This window comes from Sinohyriopsis cumingii, chromosome 7, assembly GCF_028554795.1.
Source record: "Sinohyriopsis cumingii isolate HCF-2022 chromosome 7, ASM2855479v2, whole genome shotgun sequence".
Taxonomy (NCBI): Eukaryota; Metazoa; Mollusca; class Bivalvia; order Unionida; family Unionidae; genus Sinohyriopsis; species Sinohyriopsis cumingii.
This window is the reverse complement of record NC_142967.1, coordinates 51,216,928-51,230,066: the sequence shown is the minus strand read 5'-3', so window position 1 is coordinate 51,230,066 and position 13,139 is coordinate 51,216,928. Positions and strand designations below refer to the sequence as shown.

At 34.7% G+C, this 13,139-nt stretch overlaps 1 protein-coding gene across 2 annotated transcripts in view; it reads left to right on the top strand.

Moving 5' to 3' along the window:
* LOC149795215 (uncharacterized) overlaps positions 1 to 13,139 on the top strand; it is a 68,893-nt gene that overhangs the window by 1,511 nt on the left and 54,243 nt on the right. For both annotated transcript variants that reach the window (XM_089964958.1, XM_089964957.1), the window contains exons 2-4: positions 5,272 to 5,381; positions 7,025 to 7,603; positions 9,875 to 10,164. In XM_089964958.1, coding sequence (XP_089821084.1) covers positions 5,325 to 5,381; positions 7,025 to 7,603; positions 9,875 to 10,164 — 926 coding nt within the window. In that variant the 5' untranslated portion in view covers positions 5,272 to 5,324. The remainder of the gene's footprint in view (positions 1 to 5,271; positions 5,382 to 7,024; positions 7,604 to 9,874; positions 10,165 to 13,139) is intronic.

The following is a 13,139-nucleotide window of genomic DNA, read 5'->3' as shown; positions in this document are numbered from 1 at the left end:
TTTTTTATAAGTCTTTGGTATGACTCAGAGTTCGAACCCGCGACCTCCCACATCCAAGGCAGATGCTCTAACCACTAGGCCAATGGAGCGGTTGTTAGATTGAATAAAAAAATGGGAAGATTGGGATCTAAAATAGGATTTTTTTTTCTCAGCATTTTTCAAGCTTTGTTTTCATTAATTTTGACCATTTTCAACAAAATACCACAAAACACATAATCATATAACTTTAAATGTTTTTTTTTTAAATTAATAGTGATTATGGTACAAAAACACATTTTAGAAATATGATCAATATTAGTGATCAAAATCTCATGAAAATAAATAAATTTAAAGCATATACAAATTAAAATAAAAATGTAACACATACAAAGGACACATCACAGATAAAGTGATAGCACATTGAATCTTCATATTGGCATATATAATACTTTGGATAAGAGTGGCCATGCCATTTTTTTGCAGCTGCCATGATCTCTGGAGTTGGGTTGAAATTCCTGTGATGTGTTACTCTTACCATAACAGACTAACAGTAGTCACAAAAAATAAGTCTCCTAACTGTGCCTCTAAGAGAATATGAACACTTCTTGAATTCAAGCTAGTATATTTTGATTCACCCAAGACCAAATGGAGAGAAAATGTATTTGATCAACAGTTATGGAATACTCTGTATTTATGGTATAGATGCATGTATGATAATCATCTTATTTGTTCTGCTGAAATGCAGTACTTTGCACAGCTTTAGAACAACAAGTTATCAATCATTATGTACATGTATTTCCAGTAGTGGCACAGAACAGTGTCACAGCTATTTACACAGGTGATAAAACTGAACATGGCTTTTGTGGATTACATACAATACTACTGTTTATGTAGGTTTTGATTTTGGAAAAATGAAAATTGGCAGACATAATGAAGTAATCTGGAGTTCTCTGCAAAAATTGTGAGATATGAGATTGGGAGGAATTCATGGATTGACTCCAAAAATCAGGATTTTTTTGCTTCTGTCTAGACAGTTGACGGGTACGAAGATCCCGTGGCAACAGTAAGGTTAGAAAGTATAAATTATCAATGAAATAACTGTGTTTTTGAAAAATTCTGACAAAGTTATTGAACAGCAGTTTCTTTTATTTTTGAAACACCAAAAAGAACAAAAATAATAAAATATAAAAAAATAAAAATACTGGCTTCCTACCAGATGTAAAAAGTAATGCAAACATTATTAGAGATCTCAGAAACACTTAATTACGCATATTTGGACGCCAATTTTTGATATGGGATGCAGAAAATCGCTGTGGCAGGAGTCCTCCGTATGCATGTAATATGTGTGCAGCAAAATTCAAAGACTCGCCAGTCCTGCTTCATCCACCTGCTTTGTGGGAAAATGTGTTGATCAGTTAGCAGTGCTGATATTTACAATCACAGAATTCAGTGAATGAAAGACCCCTTGATGTACATACATGTTGCCATTATAAGAGTACATCAAACAGAACATGATGCAATAGCTGGGCAGCAAGTGCAAAGGCTTTGACTTTGATGATAAAACATACAAACACGTGTTTTAAGATCAGAATCGGTGATCTGGATATATATTAACTACCTCTTGTACACTATTTCGTCATAAAATTAGTTTTAAACTGTAAGTGAACCAGTAGACCTAACGGGAATAATTGCTGACTTAGCTAAGTCTGGGATGTACCAGTTCATTAGATTGTCTGTTTTCGTAAATCATCGGGCAAATATTTTCAGAAAAATATACAAATCATTGAAAGCAAAGCCAAGGTATTATTTTATTAAAGATTTAGCTTTAAAATGCAAATTATGTAGGTCAGAAACGTATGGGACAATGCTATGTTTGTGGAATTCGCGAGATGCGCTTTAAGGTCCAAGATGTTTTTGACTTGACACGTATTTGTGAAAATATGAGGAAAAAACAGCAAATCACATGCTATTTAACCATTGCCTAAAATTACTACAAGGACGTAGACAAATAAATAAACCATAAATTTGCAATCCTGCCAATGGACTGTTGCAAAGAAGCTATATTAAAGTGAGTGATTACATTACGAAAACCTCTCCATCTAAAAATAGATGCACTCATGTCTGTGTTGATTCTGTAGGAAAGAAGGGACTGCAACTTTTGATGGTGGGACTCCTATTTTTACCAAAATGGGAGTCCTGGACTCCTAGTTGTAAAATCCTAGCGAGACCTCTGATTATTTTATTGTACAAAAATTAGTTTTCAATCAGAACTTAAAGATTACAATTAAATTACTGCTCTAAAGAAGCAAGACTGTAAGAAAACATGGATTTCCATCATTAGAGTTGACATGATGGAAGTGTAGAAAACTTCATTGGCACCAAGAGATTGTCTACTAAGGAATTTTTGCAAGTGTTAGATCTTTCAACAGGAGGCAATACTGAAGAAACTGATAAATGAAACAATACTTTTACTTTAATAGTTTCTGATAATTTGAACATTTTGCCAGATAAAATTGTATTGGTTGAGAATGTGAACCAAATCCAACTGAAACAAATACTGTTAGAATACACACAGCCTTGTAATGACTGCTATATGTAAAAGCACAATGTGGTTAATTATGACACATGAAATGACTGGTCTTTACTGAAAACACAATATGATATGAGTAGTCACTCAACACTGCTATAAAATGAACATTTTCTACCCACTACCACCTTTTGTTTTTGAGCTGATTTTTCTTTTACAGCAGTATTTGTTTACCATAACTATGCAAATTAATAATCTAGAACAACTGTTTCATGTAAATATATGTTTTGTTTTGGAGTGTATTTATTTCTTGCTTATTACCCAGCTAGAAAAATATCACTGTCCCAAGAAATTAGAAAAAAGTCAAGAAAATTGGTAATGAGCTTATTTCCCTGTAAATAGTACAACATTTGCTGCACAATATTTATTGCTAATTTGGCATATATATTTCTTTGGCTGACCATAACATAAAATAGTTGTCCTCTATTATTTCCCATTATTGGTATCTAATTTCTTAGAATCAAATTCAGTGCTTGCTTCCCCCATTAAAGAAACTTAACAGGCCGGATTGATTGTAACTTAAGTCCACATTTTGAATAAACTAAGTTGATTGTTGCTCTTTGTACAGACTTTGAAAACCACTAAAGGCTAAGAAAATGCAGAAGTCATTGAAATTTTAAAACCTATGCTCTTTTGATAACCATTGCAAGAACTGGATGTTGATAAGAACTGGTTGGATGATAGCAGGGTTTTGATTAATATTTCAACTTTTATTTTTCTTGTTTTTGAGTTTCATCATTTAAGTTTTTATTAGCTCTACTGGTCACAAACAGAAGAGCTTATGGAATGGCCTGTTGTCTGTCATCCATCCATCAGCTAGGACAAGTTTGCTGTTGCTACTTCTCCTAAACTATTTGGAGGATTACCATGAAACTTTACACACACACACACACATTCATCCCATGGTTTAGTTGGTCCTAAATGAAGATGCAGTAACCATCATAAAAATCTTGTTGAGCTACACCTCTTGAAATGAGATTTTCACTACAAGGCTTCTTATGATATCAAGTTGGTCTTAAATGAAAATGGTTCAGATCTGATGTCCAGCATGGCTACCAGGGTAAGCATTTTGCAAATATTTTTATTGATACACCCCCTGAATGGATCATCATATAATCTTGGTGTGGGGGGGGTTGTCACCTTATTACATCTGTTTGGTCTCAGATTAGAATAGTGTTGATCTGATGTCCGATATGTTGAAATCACTATTCCTTCTAAATGTATGGTCATCTCAAGATGGTGTTTCATTACAAGACTTACGATGCCTAACTGGTCCTATATTTAAACAGTTGTACTGCTCTGACATCCAAAAGGGCTGCCTTAGCAGCCATCATAAAAATCTTGTTACCACAATTCTACCAGAAGACTTCTTATGATTACCAGTTGGTCTTAAATGAAAATTGTACCAAACTGACATCCAGTATGGCTACTACAGTAGCCTTCTTGAAAATCTTGCTATTGTTTCTTCTTCTGAATGGAAAGTCATATTTTGAAAATACTGTTATCGCAACTCATTTACAAGTAAATGGTATATCAACATTGGGTTTTCACCAACAGACTTCTTATGATGCATAGTTGGTCCTCATTGAAACTGTTGCCAATCGCACAATAAATATGACTGCCATGATAACTGTCTTATAAATCCTGTTTGCACTCCTGAATAGATAATATTATGTCATTGGGTTTTCAACAAAAGACTTCTAATGATGTCTGCTGTGCCCTAAATGAAAATTCTGCCAATCTGACATCCAGTATATGTACCATGTGTCTAAGGCTGCTAATTGCAAGTCTTGTTAACACTAAAGAATATCAGAGATGGTTTCAACATTAACAGCCAAAAGGAATAAATGGTTGTATTTTGATTTCCTGGAACTATGTTACTATGTTATATTGTCCATTCATCCATCAATCTGTCTGTTTGTTACTAATTTCATTTACACAGAAGAACTCAAGTTCTCCACCGTTCACGGATACAAGCTTTGTGCATGACTTGCAAATGGAATAAGGAAGGATCCTATTGCTTTATAAAGGTCAAAGGTTAAGGTCAGTGTGACTGAAAGAAGAAAAATGGTTTCCACAATAACAAGTTAGCTCTAAAGAAAAAAGAGGTTTCTGCACATTAAGTTTAGTTAAAGACAGCATACTTTAACCAAAAGTCAAGGTTGCTGAGACCTGTTGGTCAATAATCCCTAGAGATAACTATATTCTACTAGTGCCTACACAGACGACAGTTAAACATGGATTGGGCATATAATGCGACATTCAAGTTACTCTTATTTGGGGATAAAAACAGCAGGACTGCATTTGAGTGATACTGTGTATACGAGTGATTGATGTTTGAGTTACTGCAGTTTTACTGGTGGTCTATATGTCATACTCATTTTCCCTAAAGACACAAAACTCGGCATGTGCACACATCTTTAAGGTTAATAATTGCATTAATAATTAGCTACAGTGACTGCTGTTCATAAACAGTGGTCCAGAGCAGTAATACCCCAATGTAGCAAAAGTAGGTCTGTTTCTAATACTCCATTCAGTTGTTGGAGTGAAATACCCTTTTCCAAATTTTTTGGTTCATTTTATATCTGTATTTCATGATGGAGTGTATTCTACATTTACTAAGATATGAATGTCTCTTTGCATTTGATTTGTTCATTTGTAAAATTTATCTTACAGATGCAAAAAAATAATTATTTATTTTGCAGGATATTAAAATAATCTTCCGATGCTCATCTGGTACTTCACAACAAGTTAAGGAATGTCAGCAAGTTGCACACCAATGGAGAGTAGAAGTGACAGTTCAGGTCCAAATACAGTATGTACATTGAAAGCTATTATGGTTATTTGGTTCTGGAAAATGTGAAAGATTACATGTATCTATTTTGAGATTTTCATGAAATTGAAAGAGTCATTTCTAATATATTATCATATGCATATAAATGAATGGAAACTAAAATCATTTCATATAAATGAATGGAAACTAAAATCATTTCATATAAATGAATGGAAACTAAAATCATTTCATATTTATGATTGGATTGAATGCTATGTTGAAGCTACAAACAAGTCAAATTGTGCAGGTTTTTGGTGCATCTTTATAAGAAAATGAACTGCTTGTGACAAACTGTATTTATTAAGTGTCAGTTTGAGTACTTTATGGAATGATAATCAGGTCAAGTTATGTTGGAGGATGCTGCCATGTTTGTAAGCTTTGTGCACTTGAAAACAGTAGTACCATTGTCTGTACTTGTGACACTGTATAATCCATTCTGCAATCATGCAGGAAGTCACAGTGGATTGAAAGTTTCTTTAAGTTTTGATAGTTGTTAGAAAGTTTTTATTTAATTTGTATAGTATTTGATCTCATATGAAAAATACATGTTTTAGTTGTATTTTAATCTTTTTTTGTAATGAAAAGTGTTAGGCTAATCTAGGAGGTATTCATAGCAGCATTATGAAATTGTTTTGTTATGTATTTCTATCATTCAAATTTATCTTCCTTATTTTCTGTATAGTTTAAGATCAGTGTTTTGTGTGAATTTGTTAACAGTTTCAAACTGAGCTTTACATCAAAACGGAATTGTTAGACCAGTGTATCACTGATAGTCTTAAATCAGGTTGAGACTTGGTGGCTTTATAACTAAATCCATCATGGAAGTTGTTTTAAATTAATTGGCCATATTTTTAAAACTGCTTGTTGGATTTAAAGAATATTTTGGCATATATTTCCATTCATGTTGTTTATTCATTCAAGATGTGAAAATAAGATTTCATTTCCTTTAATTATCAGTGAATATACAGGTAATGACCTATAATATTGTCTTTGTTATACCTTACAGAGTTGCTGATGGGAAACATTTTCATTTTGCAAGACAACCTAATTTGTGAATAACTTTTTACAGTAAGGACAAAATACTACATATTTAGTCCATCATAATCCATAACAACTTGCATCTTTAAGATGACACATTTCTTGAGATAGAGTGAAATATAATAATGCAAAAATATTGTCTGAAGGTATACAATTGTTGTTGTTGTTGTTGTTGTTGTTGTAGGGTTTAACGCCATTTTTCCGCACAAGATATGCTATACGTAGCAGCCAGTATATATGGTGGAGGAATACATCGGGAAAAGCCCAAGAAAGAACCACCGACCCACAAAAAGCTTTTTCATATATCCACATTGGCCAAACCCGAGGCTCAAACCCACGCAGACAGAGGTGAGATGGCAATGATCCATAATGGTGAGCGCTTTAGACCACTCGACCACTTGGAGGTATACAGTCATTTTGTGATAAGGTCTTGGATGCCAATCTTTTTGACATATCAGGGTTTGATTATCATTAGAAAAGCCCTCAAAATATTAACCATTTAACATTTTATTTTAAAATGATGGGATCAGTTTATTGTGGGCGAATGTGGCAATTTCAATTTATTTTATGGAAATCTTATTTTTCAGCCACGGGATGGACTATCCATCTCGATTGATAGCATCACATTTGAAGAAGGTTATGAAAAGCAAGATCCAGGGTTTGAAATAATCTTTGAGCATAATACTGAGGAAACAGATTCAAATGCTTCTGTTAACACTAGCAACAACCAGAGCCAAGGGAGAGAACTGTCTATTCGGACATTATCTGATGGAAAGGGAGATAATTTGGCATTCAAGGGAACAGATGAATTCCTATCTGCAATAGAGACTGGGACACAGCAGAATGAATCTCATAATTATGATAAAATTGTTAAAGAGATGCATGAAAAAGATGGCACATCTAATTTATCATTTATAGTACCTGATGATTCTCTAGGTGTTGACTTGTTCTCAGCCATGCCACACACTGAAGGACCCATCATTCAACAGAATAATGCCAAGAATGGAAGCCCTAACACGACTTGGGCATGTACAGAAATTAATGCAAATATTGGTGGCACCAAAGAAACTGTGTCCATGGGTCCATCGAGCACAGGGGAGGGAAAGAAATACCTGTACAACTTACCTAATAATGCAGGAGGAGATATCTCAGTAGAAATAGATGAGGTGTGTATCAATATATTTAAAGCATATAAACTTTTAAAAATCTCTCTTTTTTTGTTCCTCAAATCATGTCCACATTCAGAATATTTGCTGTGCTTAACTCATTATCTTCCAGATTGCTGTGTATTTTAAACATGTTTCATGCTTTTAATATTGATCAGGTTAATTGATTTCACTTTATCTGTTCATATGGCCAACATGAACAACATCAATTCAGCGTGGACTTTATATTTTTAAAGGGAGTCTCTTTCTGCCCAGAACATTTGTAAGGATGCAGGGGCATCAGCAAACACTGTACCTCATTGTGCTCATACTTCTGTGTGAGTGTGTGTGATATAGATTTTTAACGTAGCTTTAACAATTTTTCAGTCATATCGCTACGATGTCTGCAGTGTGGCAGTTTTTAGTGATGTCTAGCACTGGGGCATCATGCCACAGACAAGTAGCATGATATCCCACCCAGTCACATTATCCAGACACCAGGCTGACTAGTCCTAACACTAACCTCTTAATGCTGAGCGCCAAGCGAGGCTGCTGTTAGTACCATTTTTGAAAGTCTTTGGTAGGCCACCGGAGCGGTTGATATACTTCTGTGAAGAGTACTGCCCTAATGCCTCATTCTGTATATAGGCCCATTCTTCCATTTGTCTGGCAGTGACAAAGTTTATTACTCCTACACTGCTTAGACGATTTTATGGAAACTTTGTAGACTAGTTGTGTGGTTGGTTTAGATGCACAGTATCATTTTGTTTTGTACTTTTGCCAAATTGTGGGGAATTTCTTTGAAAAGTTGTAAAATATAGATAGTTTGAGTATTTAGTTTCTTATCATTTAATGTCCAGCACTGCTTAAACAGTTTTATTCAGGATTTATGGGCTAGATATTTGGTTACTGTAGATGTAGAATAAGATTATTTTTTGTTCACGTGACCCATTTTTCAGGAAATTCGTACTAGTGTCCAAAAAATTGAATCAAGTTGTCCTCTTCTCCCTTCCTGCTTGGAGGATTTGATTGAAACTTTGTTGGCAGATTATGTGGTTGGTAGATGCACAATAAGGTTTTACTCTTTTCCTTTTTGGTTCATTTTTTCAGAAACTAAACAAAATGAATTGCTTTGTGAATGGAGTTCATCTTCACTTATTCCACAATACATGGAGGATTTTTTTAAACTTTCTTGTCTAGATGTGTGGTATAAATGTACAGTAAGGTTAAGACATTTTTCCCTTATGCCCTATTGTTTGGTACATATATTTGAAAAAGTGCTGTATGGTTTTACTCATTTCCTCTTGCCCTTTCTTGGAGAAATATTCTAAAATTGTCAAAAAGAGGTATTTTGGAAACTGACTATGTCATTATTTTTGTTCATAACTTCATAAAAGATATTTATTGATACTTTGTCTGATAGATATAATTATAGTTTTTTTTTCTCTGGCCCATGTTTGGTAGAATTGCCCAAAATGGGCTGTTAGGTAATCAAGATCATTGTTTGTCCTCCAGCACCTCCTAGTGGATATTGTTTTGTGCACTAGATCTGGTTGGCGAAGATGTGAAAAGACTGTTCACTTTTTCTTCCTGGCCTGGTGGAAATTTGTTGAACAGGTTCCAAAAGGGATGTTTTAAAAAATGAACATGTTTATTGCTTATCTTAAACTGATTGAAGGATTTATTTTCCTCACACTTCAGCAGAGAGCTAGGATATTATCATTTCCATCATGCATTTGTCTGCCCACTTCTACAACAGTCTGTCTGTCCATGATAAAGCTTGTCATTGCTTGTCTTTACTCTTTTTGGAAGGTTTTACTGAAGCATTATTGGTTAAATACATTGTTAGTATCGATAGATATGTCTTAGAGTATATACTGTTTCTGGGCAAATAGTTGGGTCTGTTCCTTGAATAAACATGAAATTATGCAGTAAACTCCCAATTTATGCATATATAACTTACCCATGCCTCGCATTTACATGAATTAATATTAACACACAAGCAGAAAAATACATGCCAAAATATGTCATTCACATATATATGTAAATACACAGCATGAGTTCCCAAGCAGGAATTGATAATTTTTTATGTATTCAACTGGGATAATGATTCAACTACCCATTGATGGATGGATTCGAGTTGTGCAAATTCGACATACATGAATTTTCTTAGGAATGCAATATACTCATAATTTGTGGATTTACAGTACACTGTATAATAATTACTGATAACAATTGCTCCGTGTCAGACAATTGGACTGGTTGCAAAAGCATGCTTTCTTGTTTTGACAGGTTGATGTTTCAGGCATATCTTTAGAAGAGATATTACAGAAAAAGCCTAAAGATGAATCCGACTCTGATTCTGAATTTGATTTTGAACTGCCTTCTCCTAAAACTAAACCAGCAACAGCAACAACATCAGTGGTGACATCATCTATAACATCACCAATAACTTCTGTTACCATGTCAGTTGGATCATCACCAGCAGCTGTTACCACCAGCATCAGCACCCCCACTATGATTGCTAATAAAGCATGCACTGTACCATCAGTTACAGAGACAGCAGAGAAATCATATATCAGGTATATAATGCAGATAAAAATTTAATTGTTAACAAGGAAATTTTTTCAAAAATATCGAAGTTTCAGTTTATCTCTCCTTTGGAAGTTTTAAGCTCACCCAAAAGCCAGAATTTGTAAGCAGTATTGATATGTGACTTTCTGCATTAGAAAAATTAATAGCATAAAATCATCATTTTTTTTTTTTCTTTACATATTGTGTACATCATATCAAATTGAAAGTAGTACGTTGTACATGCATGTTGCTATAAGATTAGAGTACCAGTAAGGACAGGTAACTGTGTTAGGAAAGACTACTTTCAAAAAGATTCTTGAGAGTACATCTTTTATTGAGATCAGTTTATATACATGCTGATAGCATCAGAGTTAAATTGTTGAGTTCAGAATACTTCAATAGAAGGAACTTAAACAGTACACACTATAGAAATAAAGTAGCCCTACCTGTGACTATAGTAATTAAATAAAGTAGCCTTACCAATGGCTATAGTAATGAGGTATCATAGCCCTACCAGAACCTATGACTATAGTAATTAAATAAAGTAGCCCTACCTATGGCTATAGTAAATAAAGTAAGTAAAGTAGCCTTACCAATGGCTATAGTAATGAGGTATCATAGCCCTGCCAATACCTATGACTGTAGTAATGAAATAAAGTAGCCCTACCTATGACTATAGTAATGAAGTAAAGTGTGTGTGTGATTTGGATTTTCCAGTAACTATAGTAATGAGATAAAGTAGCCCTACCAGTGACTTTAGTGATGAGATAAATTAGCCATACCAGTGGCTATTAAAATGAGATTAGGTAGCCATACCAGTGACTATAGTAATGAGGTAAAGATATGCTGAATAAGGTTGATTGACATTTTATAAAGGTTGTTGTTGTTGTTGTTGAGTTTAATTATAGTAGCGTTCGCACAATTGTGCATGTGCCACTTTTTTCTGACTGCACCACAGCCTACTAGTTGTTCCTGGGGAAGGGGATGGTGCCACCTCGCCCAGGCTTTTATGGATTCAAGGAACCCTGATAATTTGGCCTCAATCTGTGGGTCCATAAAGGTCCCTACAGTTGAATGGTTGGCTGTCATTAGTGGGAAGGAGAGCTTGGGAAAGGTCCTTTTTCTGATTCCAATGACTTCACTTTTATTTTGTGTGCATTTGAAATTTTTCTCTGTAAAATCTTTCATGTACAGAGTCAAAAAAATCCATTCTTCCACTTGCATTTATGAGCAAGGCCTGAGGAAGGACATATCACTTTTTCATGATGCTGATCTAATTAGATGACTCTGAGACATTTTAAGCTGATTCAGTCTGTGCAATAGACAGTGTGGAGATGAGTTAATTTGGTGTAGGACAAGTAAAAGTTCCAAGTCACATGTCCTGCAAGACAAGTAGTGAGCCAAATCTTTTTCAAGCCCTGATTTAAGTATGTTAATTTTAACAGGCTTAACAGGTTTTGCCCTTATTCATAAGAAATGGCATCCTTGGCAGAAATCATGATTTATTCTGGCAGAAAGTGTCCATCTTCCCAAATGGTTTTCATTACACAAAACATTGTAAAGTGAAATTTCAGTGACAGAATATTGGTCCCAAATTGTTCTTTACCCTAAAAATACATGTAATTGTGAAACTTGTAATAAAGTAAAGTAAATGATTGGATAGCTATTGGCAGAGGTCCTGTGTGAGTAATTACATAATTTTGCATAATGCAGGTTGGTTTTTGGTTATTGCACCCTTAAATGGCCCATGGATCTATTGGATCTATTCTTACCATTTTGAGACCTGACCTGGGGATATATATATATACAGTCAAACCCGGTTATCTTGATTACGTCGGGGGTGTAAAAAAATCGTCGACATAACCAGGTCCCGAGATATCCGGGTTCATAAAAACCGGTAATTTTAAAAATGTCCTTGAGCATTACTCCTGTCTCTTGCTGGTGTTTACTGGAATCCCCTCCCACTGCATGTTACAATAAAATAAACAAAACGCTTAATTGATAATAAAATGAAATGAACTAACCTGGTGTTGTTATCATTTATTCCTTTTTTATCATCATAAGTAATTTATTAAAGAAAAAATATATCTATGAACTCCTTATATCACATGTAGCGTATGCATCCATTACTGTAGTGTGCATCACTTATGTCAGATAACACACGACGCATTTTTATAATTGATGTGAATATTGAAAAACAAATCATGTTTGGTTGTACTCAGGGGTTTGAATATGTTATCAGATTGAAAAATGGATCAAAGAAAATCACAAACGAGAGAGTGAGAGAGAAACATCCACTGATTGCTTTCAGGCACCCGCCATTCACGCATAACGCGGTGTTAGGTGCAAAATAACCAAGATTGTATTATATCCAGGTTAATATATGACAGTATCTCGCAGATAAAGATCAATAAATGTTTTTGAAAATACATGTACATGTACATGTACATTGACTGTGAGTGCAAATGACACTCCTTTCGCTAGCATGGGTTACAAAGAGTCTTCTCTCCCCGTTGACTATAAAAGCCAGTCAAATAGCTGGATGACAGGTGATATCTTTACCAGCTGGTTACGCAAGTTAGATCGCCACTTACAGTTTGAAAAACGAAAGATCGCATTGATAATAGACAACTGCCGTGCTCACCCACGTGTAGAAGGGTTACAAGCAATCACAGTGTATTTTCTTCCTCCCAATGCTACCAGTAAGCTTCAGCCACTCGACCAAGGAATAATTCAGGCTTTTAAAATCCATTATTGGAAAGCTTTAGTTTGCAATTATTTGCTTGCAGTTGAGGAAAAGCGATCCTATAAACCAACTCTGCTAGACGCCATCATGTATGCCCGTGCAGCTTGGAACAGTGTATCGCCGAAAACCATTCAAAACTGCTGGTTCCATTGTATTTTTCTGGAAATTTCTGATGAAGAATTTCACCAGCAGTGTTTAATTGCACAAGAAATTAAAGAGCCTCAATCAGAAATAGGT